At 37.0% G+C, this 14,250-nt stretch overlaps 1 protein-coding gene across 1 annotated transcript in view; it reads right to left on the reverse strand.

Moving 5' to 3' along the window:
* Positions 1 to 13,043, reverse strand: part of LOC149837459 (uncharacterized) — a 73,332-nt gene extending 60,289 nt beyond the window's left edge. Inside the window, exons 1-3 of the mRNA XM_090007386.1 lie at positions 12,839 to 13,043; positions 12,512 to 12,670; positions 12,349 to 12,429 (exon numbers count right to left, since the gene is read on the reverse strand). Coding sequence (XP_089863512.1) covers positions 12,349 to 12,429; positions 12,512 to 12,670; positions 12,839 to 12,966 — 368 coding nt within the window. The 5' untranslated portion in view covers positions 12,967 to 13,043. The remainder of the gene's footprint in view (positions 1 to 12,348; positions 12,430 to 12,511; positions 12,671 to 12,838) is intronic.
* Between the last annotated feature and the right edge of the window lie 1,207 nt (positions 13,044 to 14,250).

Consider the following 14,250-nt stretch of genomic DNA (forward strand, 5'->3'; position numbering starts at 1 on the left):
ATTGACTTCGTTGATATATAGCAAAGCGCACAGTTGTATATTATGTTAGGATTATAATGCATTTTTTTTAGTAACCGAGTAGTTTTTGTTGCATATTTCTTTCTTTTTGTTCTAAGCATGAATGACAGATCATGTATACATTTCACTTCTTGGATAGTGTTTATGAATTACAGGTGATAGGACAGCTTGGAGCATCTCATGGAGCACCTACAGAGCCAATTCGACATAAAATCATGCATATGCGTGTGCGTGGTGGTGGTGTACGGTTAAGGCATAAATGCGCATGCAGGCTTCTATCGCATACATCAGGTGGTATTTATCCTTTCTCTCGTGTTTTCTTTTATTCCCTAGTGTGCATTCATTCAATTGCATATAAGCATGAGGGAGTGCCACTGAGGACAGTGTCATTTAAGCATGAGGGAGTGCCACTGAATTTTCCACAAATTGCATTCAGTTGTCAAAGAATGAGAGAGACAACAACAACAACAACAACAACTACGCCTTCATCCCAAAACAATTGGGGTCATCAAAGAATGAGAGAGAGATGCTCAAAAATGATAGCCAAGAATAAGATGGCATGCCCTAATCCTCTTATTATAAACAAATAAATCATTGGGTTTAAAATATATACAATTAACAGAAATGCCATTACATAAATAAAACAGTCTAAGAAAGATAGATGCATGGATCTGGACTGATGACGTCAAAACACGCATTTTATCACCCTCCCTCAAGTTGTGCATGGTGATGGATCATGGACAACTTGTGCTTCAAGAATCAAAATTGATGCTTTGTTAGGCCTTAAGTGAACAAATTTGCAACTTGGCTTTCTGTACGAATGTGACGAGGCTCAATCTCTTTGTCTTCAACTTTCTGTTTGATGAAATGTTGATCTATCTCAATATGCTTTGTACGACCATGTTGTATAGGATTATGCGCAATGTTAATAGTACTCTGATTATCACACAACAGAAATGAATGTGAGATTCTTCTCCAAGATCAGCAAAAAGATGTCTAACCCATGTAGCTTCAGCGGTCTCAGCTGCCATAGACCTATATTCAGCTTCAGTACTGGATCTAGCAATAGCTCTTTTTTTCTGCTACTCCATGACACCGAATTTTTTCCAATGAATATACAATACCCAGAAACAGATCGCCTTTCATCCGGATCCACAGCCCAATTTGCATCTGTATAAGTAATAATCCCATGTCCCTTATTATCAATCCAATTTTTTTGATAAACAAGGCCATCACCAATAGTTCCTTTCAAAAATCTTTAAAAAAAAATCATGGCTTAGCATGACCCCTTCTTGGCTCATTCATGAATTGAGAAACTTGATTAACAGAATATACGATGTCTGGCCTAGTAAAAGTGAGATACTGAAGCATTCCAACGATACTTAGATATTTGGTCATATCACTATATAAGTCTCCATCATTTGAGCTCAGTTTTTTATGTAGAATACAAGGAGTCCTTAGGGGCTTACAATCTAACATCTCTGCCCTGCTCAAAAGATCAAGAGTATATTTATGTTAGGTAAGAGTTAAAACATCATCTCTTCTATCTACCTCAACCCCGAGAAAATACCTTAAGTCACCAAGATCTTTCATCTTGAAATTTTGCATCAATAATTCCTTCACAATCTGAATATGACTTTTAGAATTGCCTGTGAAAATTATGTCATCAACATATATAAGTAATAATGTAGTAATATTCTTATCCTTGAAAATGAAAAGAGAATGATCAAGAGCATCTGCGAAAACCATAGTTTTGAATTTTGAGAGAAAAACTCTCAAACCAAGAACGAGAGGCCTGCTTTAATCCATAAAGAGCACTTTTTGGTTTAAAGACATAATCCTTGGGTTCTCCTTCAGCATATCCAGGAGGTTGCTCCATGAAGACTTTCTCCTTCAAATCTCCATGCAAAAAGGCATTTTTAACATCAAGCTGACTTAACTGTCAACCATAATCAACAGTCAAAGATATAACAACCGGTATTAACAACCAGTATTATTCGCATCTTAATAACAGGACTGAAAGTTTTATCATAGTCTAGTCCATATTCTTGTGTGAAACCTCGTGCCACAAGTCTTGCTTTATATCTTTCAATACATCTGTTTATACTTAATCTTATAAACCCATTTGCACCAACAACAACATTTTTCTTTTCAGGTCTAAGAACAAATTCTCAGGTCATGACATTCATGAAGAGCTTTCATTTCCTCATTTATAGCCTCTATCCATTTATGTGATTTAATGGATTGATGAAAATTAACAGGTTCATCATGCTTTTTCACTTGAGACATGAACAATTGAAAATCCATGGAAAAATTATCATAGTTGACCCATCTTTGAATAGGATGATGTATCCTTTCCGATCTTCTCAAAGGAGACTGACTCATATCCTACTCAACATTGTCTGTGACATGATCTCTTGCCCTTCTTACATAAATTTGACCAGAGAATCTCTGAAATTCTCTAGGCATTCCGTTTTCTAAAGAGTGAGGAGGTTCGAGATAATGTTCATTTGAATTCAAATCCTCACAGGATGGCTGACAAGATCTCTTTTCACTCAAACAATTCAGCACTCAACCAAGGGTCATAAACTTCAACATTTCGAGATGGGTTATGCTCTTGGAGTGATGACATGATATCAAAATTTTGTTCATCAAAAACAACATTTCTAAAAATCTTGATACACTTGGTTATCAGATCATAACATCTATATCTCTTATAATCATCAGCGTATACAACAAATTTGCACTTCACAGCTTTATCCTAAAATTTATTTATCAGAGATTTGTCAATATGAACATAACAAACACAGCCAAAGGCACGCAAATTATTATAATCATGATGATTTTCAAAGGAGACTTGTTTTCTAAAATTCTCATGGGTAAACGATTAATCACATGTATTACGGTATGAAAGGCTTTTGTCCAAAGATTAATAGAAATGTTACTATCATGAAGCATACTCATGGCACTTTCAACGATATGTCTATGCTTTTGTTCAGTCACTCCATTTTATTGAGTAGTATGTGGACAGGACACACACCTACTTATCCCATTATTTCGAAGAAAATCAAGAAAGTCATTTGAAGAATATTCACCACCACCATCACATTGAAAATGCACAACATTGAAGGAGAAACGATTCTTAACAAGAGTACAAAAATCTTGAAATAATCTAAAAACTTCGGACTTGGGTTTCATGAAGTATATTCAGGTGAAACGAGAATAATTGTCTATGAATAAAACATAATATTGACTTTCAGATGAATAACATACAAACATACAGGAGTTGGCCCCCATACATCAGAATACACTACTTCAAAGGCTTTTGAAGCTCTTTCATTAACAGTATTAAAAGGAAGAACATGACTCTTACATAACTGACAGCTTGAACATTTTTTAACATCTAGGATAGAATTTAAACAGGACTTTGGAATCAAATTTTCTAATACAAGTTTCTTAATAAAACCATGACTACAATGACCCAACCGACTGTGCCACAAATTTGTCTTATTATAATGGAAAAGACTAAACACATCTGTATGACAAGACTTGAGACTCCGAGATATCGGCGCCAAAAAATGTGACTTCAAGGCAGAAGAAGAATGAGAAGATGGATCCTCCTTGAAGATATATATGTTTTCCTGTCACTCCCCTTTAGCGAATGTCTCTTTCGTTTGAATATCATTAACATACACAGAAGAGAGTAAATTCGATAGAAGAATTTATATCATCAACAAGTTTAGATACAAAAACAATATTATTTTTAATGTTGGGAGCAAAAAGAACATTTAAGAGGTTAAGAGAAGTACTAGACAAAGAAATTTGGGCATTTCCAACATGAAAAATATGATGATGTGCTCCATCTCCAGTGACTACTACCTTTCCGAAATAAGGAGATAAATTTGAGAGCTTACCAGCATTTCCTGTGACATGGGTGGCTGCTCCAAAATCTACATATCATTCTCCTTGATCATTTTGCTTAATACTCATCTGTGATAAAGCTGCAAGCAAAAGTTGTTGCATATCTCCAGAACATCTTTGTTCATCAGATTCGCTTTTGTTCCCTCATTTATTATTTTTTCTTTGTTTTGAGGATTAAACCAACACTCAGCTTTCACATATCCTTTCTTATTACACTGAAAATATGTAGGCACTCTTTTCTTATTTCCTACATTGAAAAATCTTAGCATACTTAAGAGTAGGAAGAATACCACGACCTCCTCGACCAAAGCGACCTCGACCTCTACCACTTTGAAGATTGCTACTTCCACATCCAAAACCATAAGATATATCTGATGCCAAAACATTATGTGTATCTGCATGTTCACTACCTTTCGTCAGATGTTTTATGCTCCTTTCATATTGAAGAAGTTTAACTTGTAGATCCTCAAAGTTGGGTAACACAGGTAGAACCGATAAGGAAGTGGAGAGAACATGATATTCTGGACCCAGTCCATTGAGAGTTTGTTGCACTTTTTCCTTGTCAGAAACAGCACATCCAACAATAGTAAGTTGATCTGTAACATATTTCACCTTGTTTAAATATTTCATGACTGTGAGCACTTTTTAAGAATCTGAAACTCCTTTTTTAAAAATAAAACCCTTGCCTCTGAAATCTAAGAATAGATTTACGCAAGCCTATTCCATAATTGACTAGCAGTACAATCATCTGGAATTGATATCAACACTTCCTGAGATAGGGTGCAAGTAATATATGCAACCAATGCCAGATCGCGCTTCATCCATGTTGTGAATTCAGGATTTGAAACATAAATAATCAGAGCATCTCCTTTATCATCCTTTGATTCCTGTGGAATGAACTGTGGTGGGACTGAAATTGATCCATCCAGATGCCCAAACATATCTTGACACCTTATAAAAGGAACAATTTGTCTCTTTCAGGTCAGAAAATTAGAATGATTAAGTTTCTCGGAAACAAGCTAACTCAAAAAGTTCGAAGAGAGGCCAGTATAGGTAGAGGAATCCATTTAAAATATATGAAAGGATAAAGAAGAGAACAAGAAAAGAAAGGGAATAAATTTTAGTCAGGAATAAATATGTGGCAGCACAACAAAACAGATTAGGTAAGATGCAGGATATAATATAAAACGTGCCACTTTTTTTTTAAATAGTGGCACTATTCTAGACTTAGTCTGATTCCTGCAACAGACGAGCAAAACACTATATAATGCTGCTAATACATAAATACCGACTAAAAATGTATGAAACAATCGAAGTAAATATCGAAACCAAGATTAACAATAATTAATTAAGATTTCAGGAAATAAAAATTGGAGATAACGAAAACAGAAATTTATCGGATTAGGGAATATTAGAACCAGTTTTCATATTAGAATATTCGAAGCAAAACAACCTATATTCGAAGTCCTGCTCTGATACCATGTAAAAAAATTTCACAGATTGCATTTAACTGTCAAAGAACGAGAGAGAGATGCTAAAAAATGGCAGCCAAGAATAAGATGGCATGCCCTAATCCTCTTATTATGAACAAATAAATCAATGGGTTTAAAATAGATACAATTAATAGAAATGTCATTACATAAATAAAACAGTCTAAGAAAGATAGATGCATGGATCCGGATCTGATCCAGATCCGATGGCATCAAAACACACATTTTATCAGAGGGTATAGTATGCACACCCAATTTTTTTTTCTGTCTATGTATCTGTTCTGATAAAAACTCATAAGATTAGGCATTGAGAAATAAGTTTTTAAATATATATGAATGTTCTGACATTTTAAAGAATTTTTAAACCCCGTCTAAATTTTTTTTTTGAAACTAAACTAAAAAGAGTGGTTATTTATGTGGATTTCAAATAAAAGATTGTATATGAATGTTAGAGTTTGTTTTGAATCACAAATATGAATATGCACAGCTTTATTTTTGAAAAACTAAGCAAATGAAAAATATAAAGAAATAACAACTTCAAAAGAAAAAGAGCATACGTTTAGTTATTTGATGTCTTGATTGTTCCCTAGTAGCTAGGCCATCTTATTCTTGGCTGAAGTGTTTGCTTCCCATGTTGAAAAGGACAATAAAGAAAATCATTTTTTTGTCTAGTTGATATCTATAGCCTATTTGGTTCGAGCAAGTAGAGCTTAAGGGATGTTTACACATGGTGCCCTAAAGCCATTTGGTTTGAGAGCCACCGACCCGAAAGCCCGTTATATGGATTTAGTAGAGAGCCTAAGAGATGTAGACATTGCACGTGACATGAAGAGTACTATACGTAACTATAAAGTCTAAGGTCTAGTGACTCGAGCAATTAAGTCTGAGCGATACTCTGTATCGGTGCGCTAAGGTCGTCTGGCCTGGGAGTCACTGACCCAAAACTCATTACACGAGTCATAAAAACCTGAAAATTGATATAGTGCTCAACTAAAAAGAGAGAGAGAAAGTGTGAAAAATCGAAAAAGAAAAAAGAACAAGAGCTTAATGAAAAATTATTACTTAGAAATAGTTATAAAAAACTATACAGAAAACATACAAGTGATGATGAATGGGCAATAGCATGATTGTACTTGATTTTCTGAGGAAAAATCATAGATAATTGTAAATTTTAGAAAAGTGAAAGAAAAAGTTTTTCTTTTGGGGCGGCATGTTAGAACTCTAAATATGTTGTGAAAATGTAATTGCATGAAATATTTGTTTAGACAAATTTCTTAATTGCCTAATGCTTTTTAAAAAGAATTCTTATGTATACATGATAGAGATGTTTGTGAGTAACATCACTGCAAACCCTCACGAGACCTTACTAGTTCGCTGGAGTAACCCAGGGGTTTAAAGGGCTTGTTGCATATGTTAAATGCAACTGTGATTCCTACAAAAGTGAGTTAGATGTTTCATAATAAGTTCGCATTTAGGTTATTAATTTGCATGTTTTGCTTTGCTTTTGTTAAGGGTAAGTTGGATCGAGGACTAACAAACGATAAGCATGGAGGAATTTGAGCATGCATAATTTATTAATGATTTATACAGTTTGTATGCATGATATTGTGCGAAATTAGCATTAACTACCTGTGTTTAACTGATGTTTGTGCATTGTCCTGCAGGGTTGCATTTGATCTCAATTAAAGAAAAAAAATAAACAAGTTTGGACCCACGTGTGTTTTTTAGAAAAATTTTGTTTTCTTTAATAGGTTTTCAGAAATTACTTTTTATAATAGGAGGTTTTGTAAAATTCTTGAAAATTATAATACTCTATGCAGGATTTTTGGTTCAAGAAGCGGATTGGGCAAGGCCATAGGAGAGAAGATATTCACTACATGAATTTTTGTCTATTCCTTCTAAGTCATTTTGTAACTATGTCCAAGAAAAGGATATTGAAATATGGCATGGCATAAGAGACTTGGACATCATAATTTCTCCAAGATGAATTTTTTCCCATTTATAGAGACTTAGAATGAAACAGATATTTGAAAAAAATGAAATCTATACCTTTTCCTCCTAGAACTTTTATTTTCAAACGACATTTTGAGTTGGTGCATTCGGATGTATGGGAACCCTCTCCGGTCATATCAAAGGGTGGATATTCTTATTATATTTTTTCATTGATGACTCCACAAGATATAAATGGATCTACTTCTTTAATTTAAAATCGGATGTTTTCTCTTTCTTTGAAGAATTTCATATAATAGTTAAAAATCAATTTCAAAATGATATCTCTATTCTTTTAAGTCCGACTCGGGGGGAGAATATATGTCAAAAGAATTTCAAAGTTATTTAAAGAAAAATGAAATTTATCATCAAAGATCTTGCCCTAAAACTCCTCAACAAAATGGGTTGGTGGAAAGAAAACATCGACATATCACGGAAACTGCTAAAACCTTATTTGCAAGAATATTCCTAAGAAATTTTGGGCCGAAGCCATTTTGACTTCAACATATTTAATAAATAGAATGACTTCTTCCTCACTACAAAATATTTCTCCATTTGAAATTGTTCAAAATGATGTCTGTTTTCAAAAGATTGTGTATTTTTTGGTAAGTGCTTTGTTCTCTCTCATAAAAATGATAAGCTACCTTCAAAAGCAATTGAGTGTGTCTTTATGGGATATGGTGATAAACAAAAGGGTTATCGTTGTTTTGATGTTAAAAACAACAAACTTTATGTGTTTAAGGATGTGACTTTCTTAGAAAAAGAAAGTGGCTTTGATAAAGAAAGAAACAAAGAAGTAGACTATGATTCTTGTTTGATCTCTTGCCAAGGAAAGATATTGGTTCTCATGAACCAAATGATTGTAACTTAAATCATGATAATAACATTTCTTTGGAAAATGATCAAGATAGCAATGTTTTAGAATTGCTTCCTAATAATGATAATTTAATTGAAAACCCTTCTCAAGATATTCAAGTTTATACCCTGGGCAGTCTGGTGTGTCGCAGATTTGCGAAAAATTCTATGTCCGTGACAAATTGGCATCAGAGCAGAAAGATTCACGGAGACTTTGTTGTTCGTTGAGTGCAACACTGAAGAGGACAGTGATGGTTTATCCTGGTTACGCAAATTTGCGCAGCTGAAGTGTTGTTGACCGAGCACAAAAGCAAGATGTTGCCAGGGTGGTATGGGTCATCTTGTCGATAGTAAGCAGAATTGTAAAGTTGTTGTTAAGTTGGTTAAGGGAATGCAGATAAGCCAAAGATTCCTACCAATTGTGCGTTAGGCTCAAAGGTGGAGCGTGGCGTTTGCCTTGTGCATGCAGAGAATGCACGTTAGATTCAGCTAGATGGATTTGCACATTTGGGTATGGGAGACTCAATTAAACTTCTATATTCTCTCCCAAGATTGTGGGTTAGAAGAGTGTCCATCTTGAGCAGAATGCTCATTGTTTTGATCCCTTGAGTTGGCAACTCCTCTATGGATTGTGTGTACGGAAAAAGTTATTGTTCGTGGCTCGTCGATTTGGTTCCTACGGAAATGTTTTGTTGCCTCCGGATGAGAGTTGCAGTGTGCTAGCTCCGGATGAGAGTTGTAGCGTTGGGCCATGTTGCCCCTTGTATGGACGAGTGCCCAAGAAGACACTTTGAATGACAGCTTTGGGGTGATACGCAAGTAGGTGTTCCCTATTTGAGGACTAGTTTAGACCGTTAGAAAACCGCAAGTTGGTGCCTTAAGGAAGTTGATATCCTTACGACATGCGTTGGTGGTCGTCCTTCTCTGCGAGGACCATGAATGGCTTGAAATTGCCCTTGTTGGGGTCGAAAGGCACCCAAGTTTGTCGTGCAGGCAAAGATGACACGCTTGTGTATAAGACTATATTGAGGTCCCATGAGCGAAGAATGCTCGATGTTGATAGAGCGGAAGACTGTTGTCTAAGTGATTAGAGACACGTTAAAGAATGGGACTTGGTGTGTTAAAGGTTAAGGCAATGGCGGATGGAAGCGAGAACAAGTTAAGTAGGGTGAAGAAAAGAAGTAGACCAAAAATAAGGGCAAAAGAAAACTGGCATATCAGTTAAGGTTGTGCTCTTACTTACACAGGCATTGTTGAGGACGACGATGGTTTGGGTGGAGGAGAATGTCCTGGACCGAGCCTTCGAAATGGGGCATGTGCAATGCAGAGCTCTACTGAATGGAAAAAGTATCGAGTGTAGGAACGTGTGGTATATATTGGCTTGATCAATGACGTGCGGTGATAGCATGACACATGATATGCAACAATATCGTCGTTATGTGTCGGTGTGTGGCGGCACAGTTTGGTTAAACAGTGCTAGCGGATCAGAAGATGTTGCCTTTGGAGATTTGGTTAAGGACCTCTTGACTTGAAGGAGTTTTCCACGCATAGCGTTTGGATGTATGGGGTGTGTGTGGGTTAGGGCTAATTCTCTCAGGAATCACTTAGGTGATTCCAACCGAGTATGGTGACTCGGGGCTAGACGCGTGAATGACTAGGTGCCGACGAATGAGTCTGGGTGGTGCTCTTCGCTATGGTGTTCAATCATCAACTGGTCTTCGGACTGAGGGCCGCAAGGTCTTGGTCCTTCAGTGGGGAGGTTTTGTTGTAGCGTGTGCATGGAGTCGCAATACGCTTCATAGCACGCAAGGCTAAGGCAAGTATGTGCCCTTTTCGAAAGTGATAGCTGGTATGGAACGGCTATGCACGAAGTGCATGAACCAGATAAAATACACATTTAGAGATGCGCTTGATCAGCTTCCGCTAGGCAGCTGCGCACGAGGTGGTGCGCAGGGCCAATGAAGTGATTCGGTACATGAAAAAGTGTTGGTGCGCAGCCTTTGGCCGTTAGGCTAGCCAAACTAGGTAGTCTGCCGCATCGCGGGTTTACAAAAAATTCTATGCCCATGACACAAACAATCCGAGTTGAAAATCGAAATGTTCATAATTGATGGCAAAATTTAGAAAGCAAAAAGACAAACTAAAAAACTAAGTATCAAGGGCATAAAAACGTATATGAAGTTAGAAACACGGTGTCGGTAATCAGGTGAAGTACTACAAAACTAAGGACAAGGGCATAAAAAATGTATATGAAGCTTAGAGACATGGTGTTAGAGATCAAGCAACGTAAAAGGTAAAAAGTATATGCATAGTTGGAGGACCTCAACAAGATCTCCAGCTGATGTGCAAAGACATTGAACCTTTTTGCAGCGAAAAGTTCCCCCCAAAAAAATGCATGGTTGTATTTCTAGAGAAGATCTATAGCTTGTGCAAAGACATTGAACCTTTTTTAAGCTAATTCATTTGACAATAGAAGGAGCCCATCGACATGTGTCATTAGAAGGTCCAAAACTCTAGTCATCAACTATATTGGTTTTACCCTCATTTGGTCCACAATGGCAAGTGGCTCAGAAAAGAGCCTAGATATGTTAACAAACCTTGACTTTGAGAACTGGGCAACACAAGCTCCTAAATAAGATTTACGGTAATTTTAACCAAGTGCAACCTAGATCCTGAAATCATTAGAACATCTTCAAACTCAAAGCAACTAGTGCATTTCATCGAGATATTCATCCACCATGGCCTCATAATCAGTAGATGCAATGAATAGATTGTAACTGAAAAGAGCAATTGACTAATCCAATTTCCAACCTTCATCACTTACTAGAACCCACTTTATTTATTTCCTCCACCAAAATTCTCATGTTTTCCTTCAAAGAAGGGTTGCTTTTATCCATCTCTTATACAAACATAATCTTCATAAAAACTTGTTTCATAAGATTATTATAGTTGTGCACCATCTAGTCTATATTTAGCTTCCACAAAGGAAACAGTGAAACACCTATGGATTTTTGCCTCTTGGAGTGTGGAGTAATTGAATATTTTGTTTATCAGAACAATTTCTCAAGACTCATTCTATCAATTCATAACCAATGGAAGAGATTGTGAATAAGTTTTGATCTGATGTCCGTGTACATTTTCTTTTGGTTACAAAATTCATAACTTACTCTCAAGTCCATAAAAGCAAGTAAAGGCAAGAGAAAAAATATTGAGCAGTTCAAAGTTCATACAGGATTAATGGAAGTTTAGACCTAAACAAGAACAAAAAAGAGAACAACAACAACAAGAACAACAACAAAGTACCAATCCCGTGATGAGAGATATAGAGTTTCTATGTCAAAGATTGCATTATAATAAAACAGTAATTGCGAGTAGAAGCCAAAAGATGGTTAAGATGGCAACTTGATGGAACATTCAACCATTTACCCTTCACTGGCAGATAATTTAATTTGGAGAAGATTCAAATGCATTTAGAAAGAACTCCACAAAATACAAAAGTAATATGGGATTTACAGGTACACTCACTCCCTCTCCTTTTACTCTCTCTCTCTCTCTACCAAGCGATGGTTTTAGTTCCTTGATGCACACAATATGTCTTTCCCAACATAGGTTAATATAGGCCAATAGTTTCAGCCACTCCTTCCATACAGTTAAAGCATTTGCAAAAGAAATTTGAACAAATAAAATGAAAGCAAACACTTACGAGGAATAAAAATGTTGGTGGCTCCAACATACTGAACATGAGTTCAGGAACTCAAACCAAATAATTAGCAATAAGAATACATGTAGCAAAGCAATAAAACGGTGAAACAATTCGCACCATGTTCTGCAAAATTCATGTTTCCTTAAACATAAATGAGTTGATACATACCATGAAGAAATAAGGCATCCAAAAGGTCAAACAAGGTGCACAAATCATATTATGCATCTTTTTTGGACCATTCAAATTACTTGTCTATTCCTTTTCGAAACAAAAAAAAAAACAAACAGAGAGAGGAAAAGACTGCATGTAAGCTATTAAACGGCCGAGTCTATGCATTACTAAGCAAAACACAATTTTTGGTCATGAGCATACGTTTTAGACAAAGCATCAAAAATGCCTTGAGCCTCAGCCGTGACCCCGACGCCGATCCTCTCCGCTTCAATCTGTGCTTGTCTGCCACAAACCAAACAAACAATCAAACAAACCCGATGCAGAAACACTCTCCCCCAATCGAAAAGAGAAGAAAAAAGCCCACCTGATAGCAGTTTCTTCTCTAGCTCGAAGAACGTTAAGATCAAGGAAGCATTTCTTCACATCCAGTGGGTCTTCGGATTGGCCCAAAAGAGTGAAGTCCTTGATGAAGTTCGCCTTCAACAACCGAATGTTCTGACGAGGGCCGCTCTTGGAGCCCTCCTGTGCTGCAAAACCGTTAAGGAAACCAACAGAGGAGAGAGGAAAAGCGTGTTTTTCGCAGCATGGTTGCTCCTAACAATGCAAAAACCGACGTTTTCGAGATACCCGCAAAGGGAAACACGGAAAGGAGGGCGATTCAGAACAAGAAATTGCTAGAAATTGAAGGATATGAATGGCCAGAATGTTGGATGATCGATCGAAGGTGATAATTTGCCCCTGGATTTCGTCTCCGAGAGTCGTTCTAATGGAGAGGACGCATCCCACTGCTAAATCGTCGTTGATGGTGCTTGGTTCCATGCTCGTTCGTCGATCTTTGGCCGATGCAAAGAGGGAACGAGAATACGTTTCACGCTACGGTCGCTTCCTAGCCAGCGTTTCATGGTAATACATGCTAGTTTTTTTTTGTAATATAAAGAAAAGTTTGTAGGTTAAATTTATTTTTGTTAGAACGCCCGGTGTAGGTCACAAAGACACGGACGTGTATGTGTACAAGACATTGGGTGGGTTTTGAGCGCGACTCATCCTGGAAGTGGTCCCATCCATCTAATAATGTGAAAAGTTCAGTTGCAATTGATTGCACAAAAAACTGTGCATTAAGCACCTGACCACCCTCCATCTTGGGCAGGGCCTCTCAGTTGTGGGGCTAAAGCTGATGCAGGGCAACCAGGTGCTTAATGCACAAATTTTATGCCATGTGATTGCACCTTATCCGGACTCTCTATTAATGAATTAGGTTTTGACCTGATTCTAATGAGGTTGAGTCTAAAAGGCAACCCATTGGCCCAATAGGCCAACAGATCACACAGGTTGGGTATCAAGTAGGTCACCAATCACTTACTTTTTTTTGCTAGGTTAAGGGAAAAAATAGGAGGTGTTGTGTGTTCTCCCTCGAAGACGCAGGGTTTGCTACAATGTGTGTTCGGGGGTCTGAATGAGCGTCACGTATATAAGCATGTGGGGCTCGTATCCCCATGTGTATCGGCATCACTTAGTGTTGGAATCCAGTGTGGATGCAAAGACTTAAATACCACTTCCTGCCATTCTTGTCATGAAATGATGGTTCGAGAAAAAGACAAAAATGTTCATCTAAAAAAAGAAGGATGATCTTTAACTCTTCAAAAAGTTCAAACGTTTCATTTTCGCCCTAAGCAGTAAACTCCTATGTTGTCAGCGGATCACCCTTTGACAGTGCACCATCTGCTGTAACAGGAGTTCTCTTTGATGATGCATCATTTGTCATTGTCTACTGTCGTCGGAGCACCCTTTATCGCCAGAGCACCTTTTATCGTCGTCTGCTCATGAGAAATAGTTGAATTACTAGAGGAATCAACATTCTATTTATTGTTCATCATGATACCAAGGTGCAAGCATCGAACTGAGTAGATAGTGAATAGCGATTTACAATAGAGATAATGGTGGCAGCGTCAAGCTGAGTAAACGGAGAGCAACGATTTGTAACAGATATCATATCAGAGAGTAACAATTTACAGTAGAAATCATATCAGAGAGTAACAATTTACAGTAGAAATCAGATCAGAGAGTAACTATTTACAGTAGAAATCAAATCAGAGAGTAGTGATT

Source organism: Nuphar pumila, chromosome 5, assembly GCF_984573655.1.
Source record: "Nuphar pumila chromosome 5, dmNupPumi1.hap1.1, whole genome shotgun sequence".
Classification (NCBI taxonomy): Eukaryota; Viridiplantae; Streptophyta; class Magnoliopsida; order Nymphaeales; family Nymphaeaceae; genus Nuphar; species Nuphar pumila.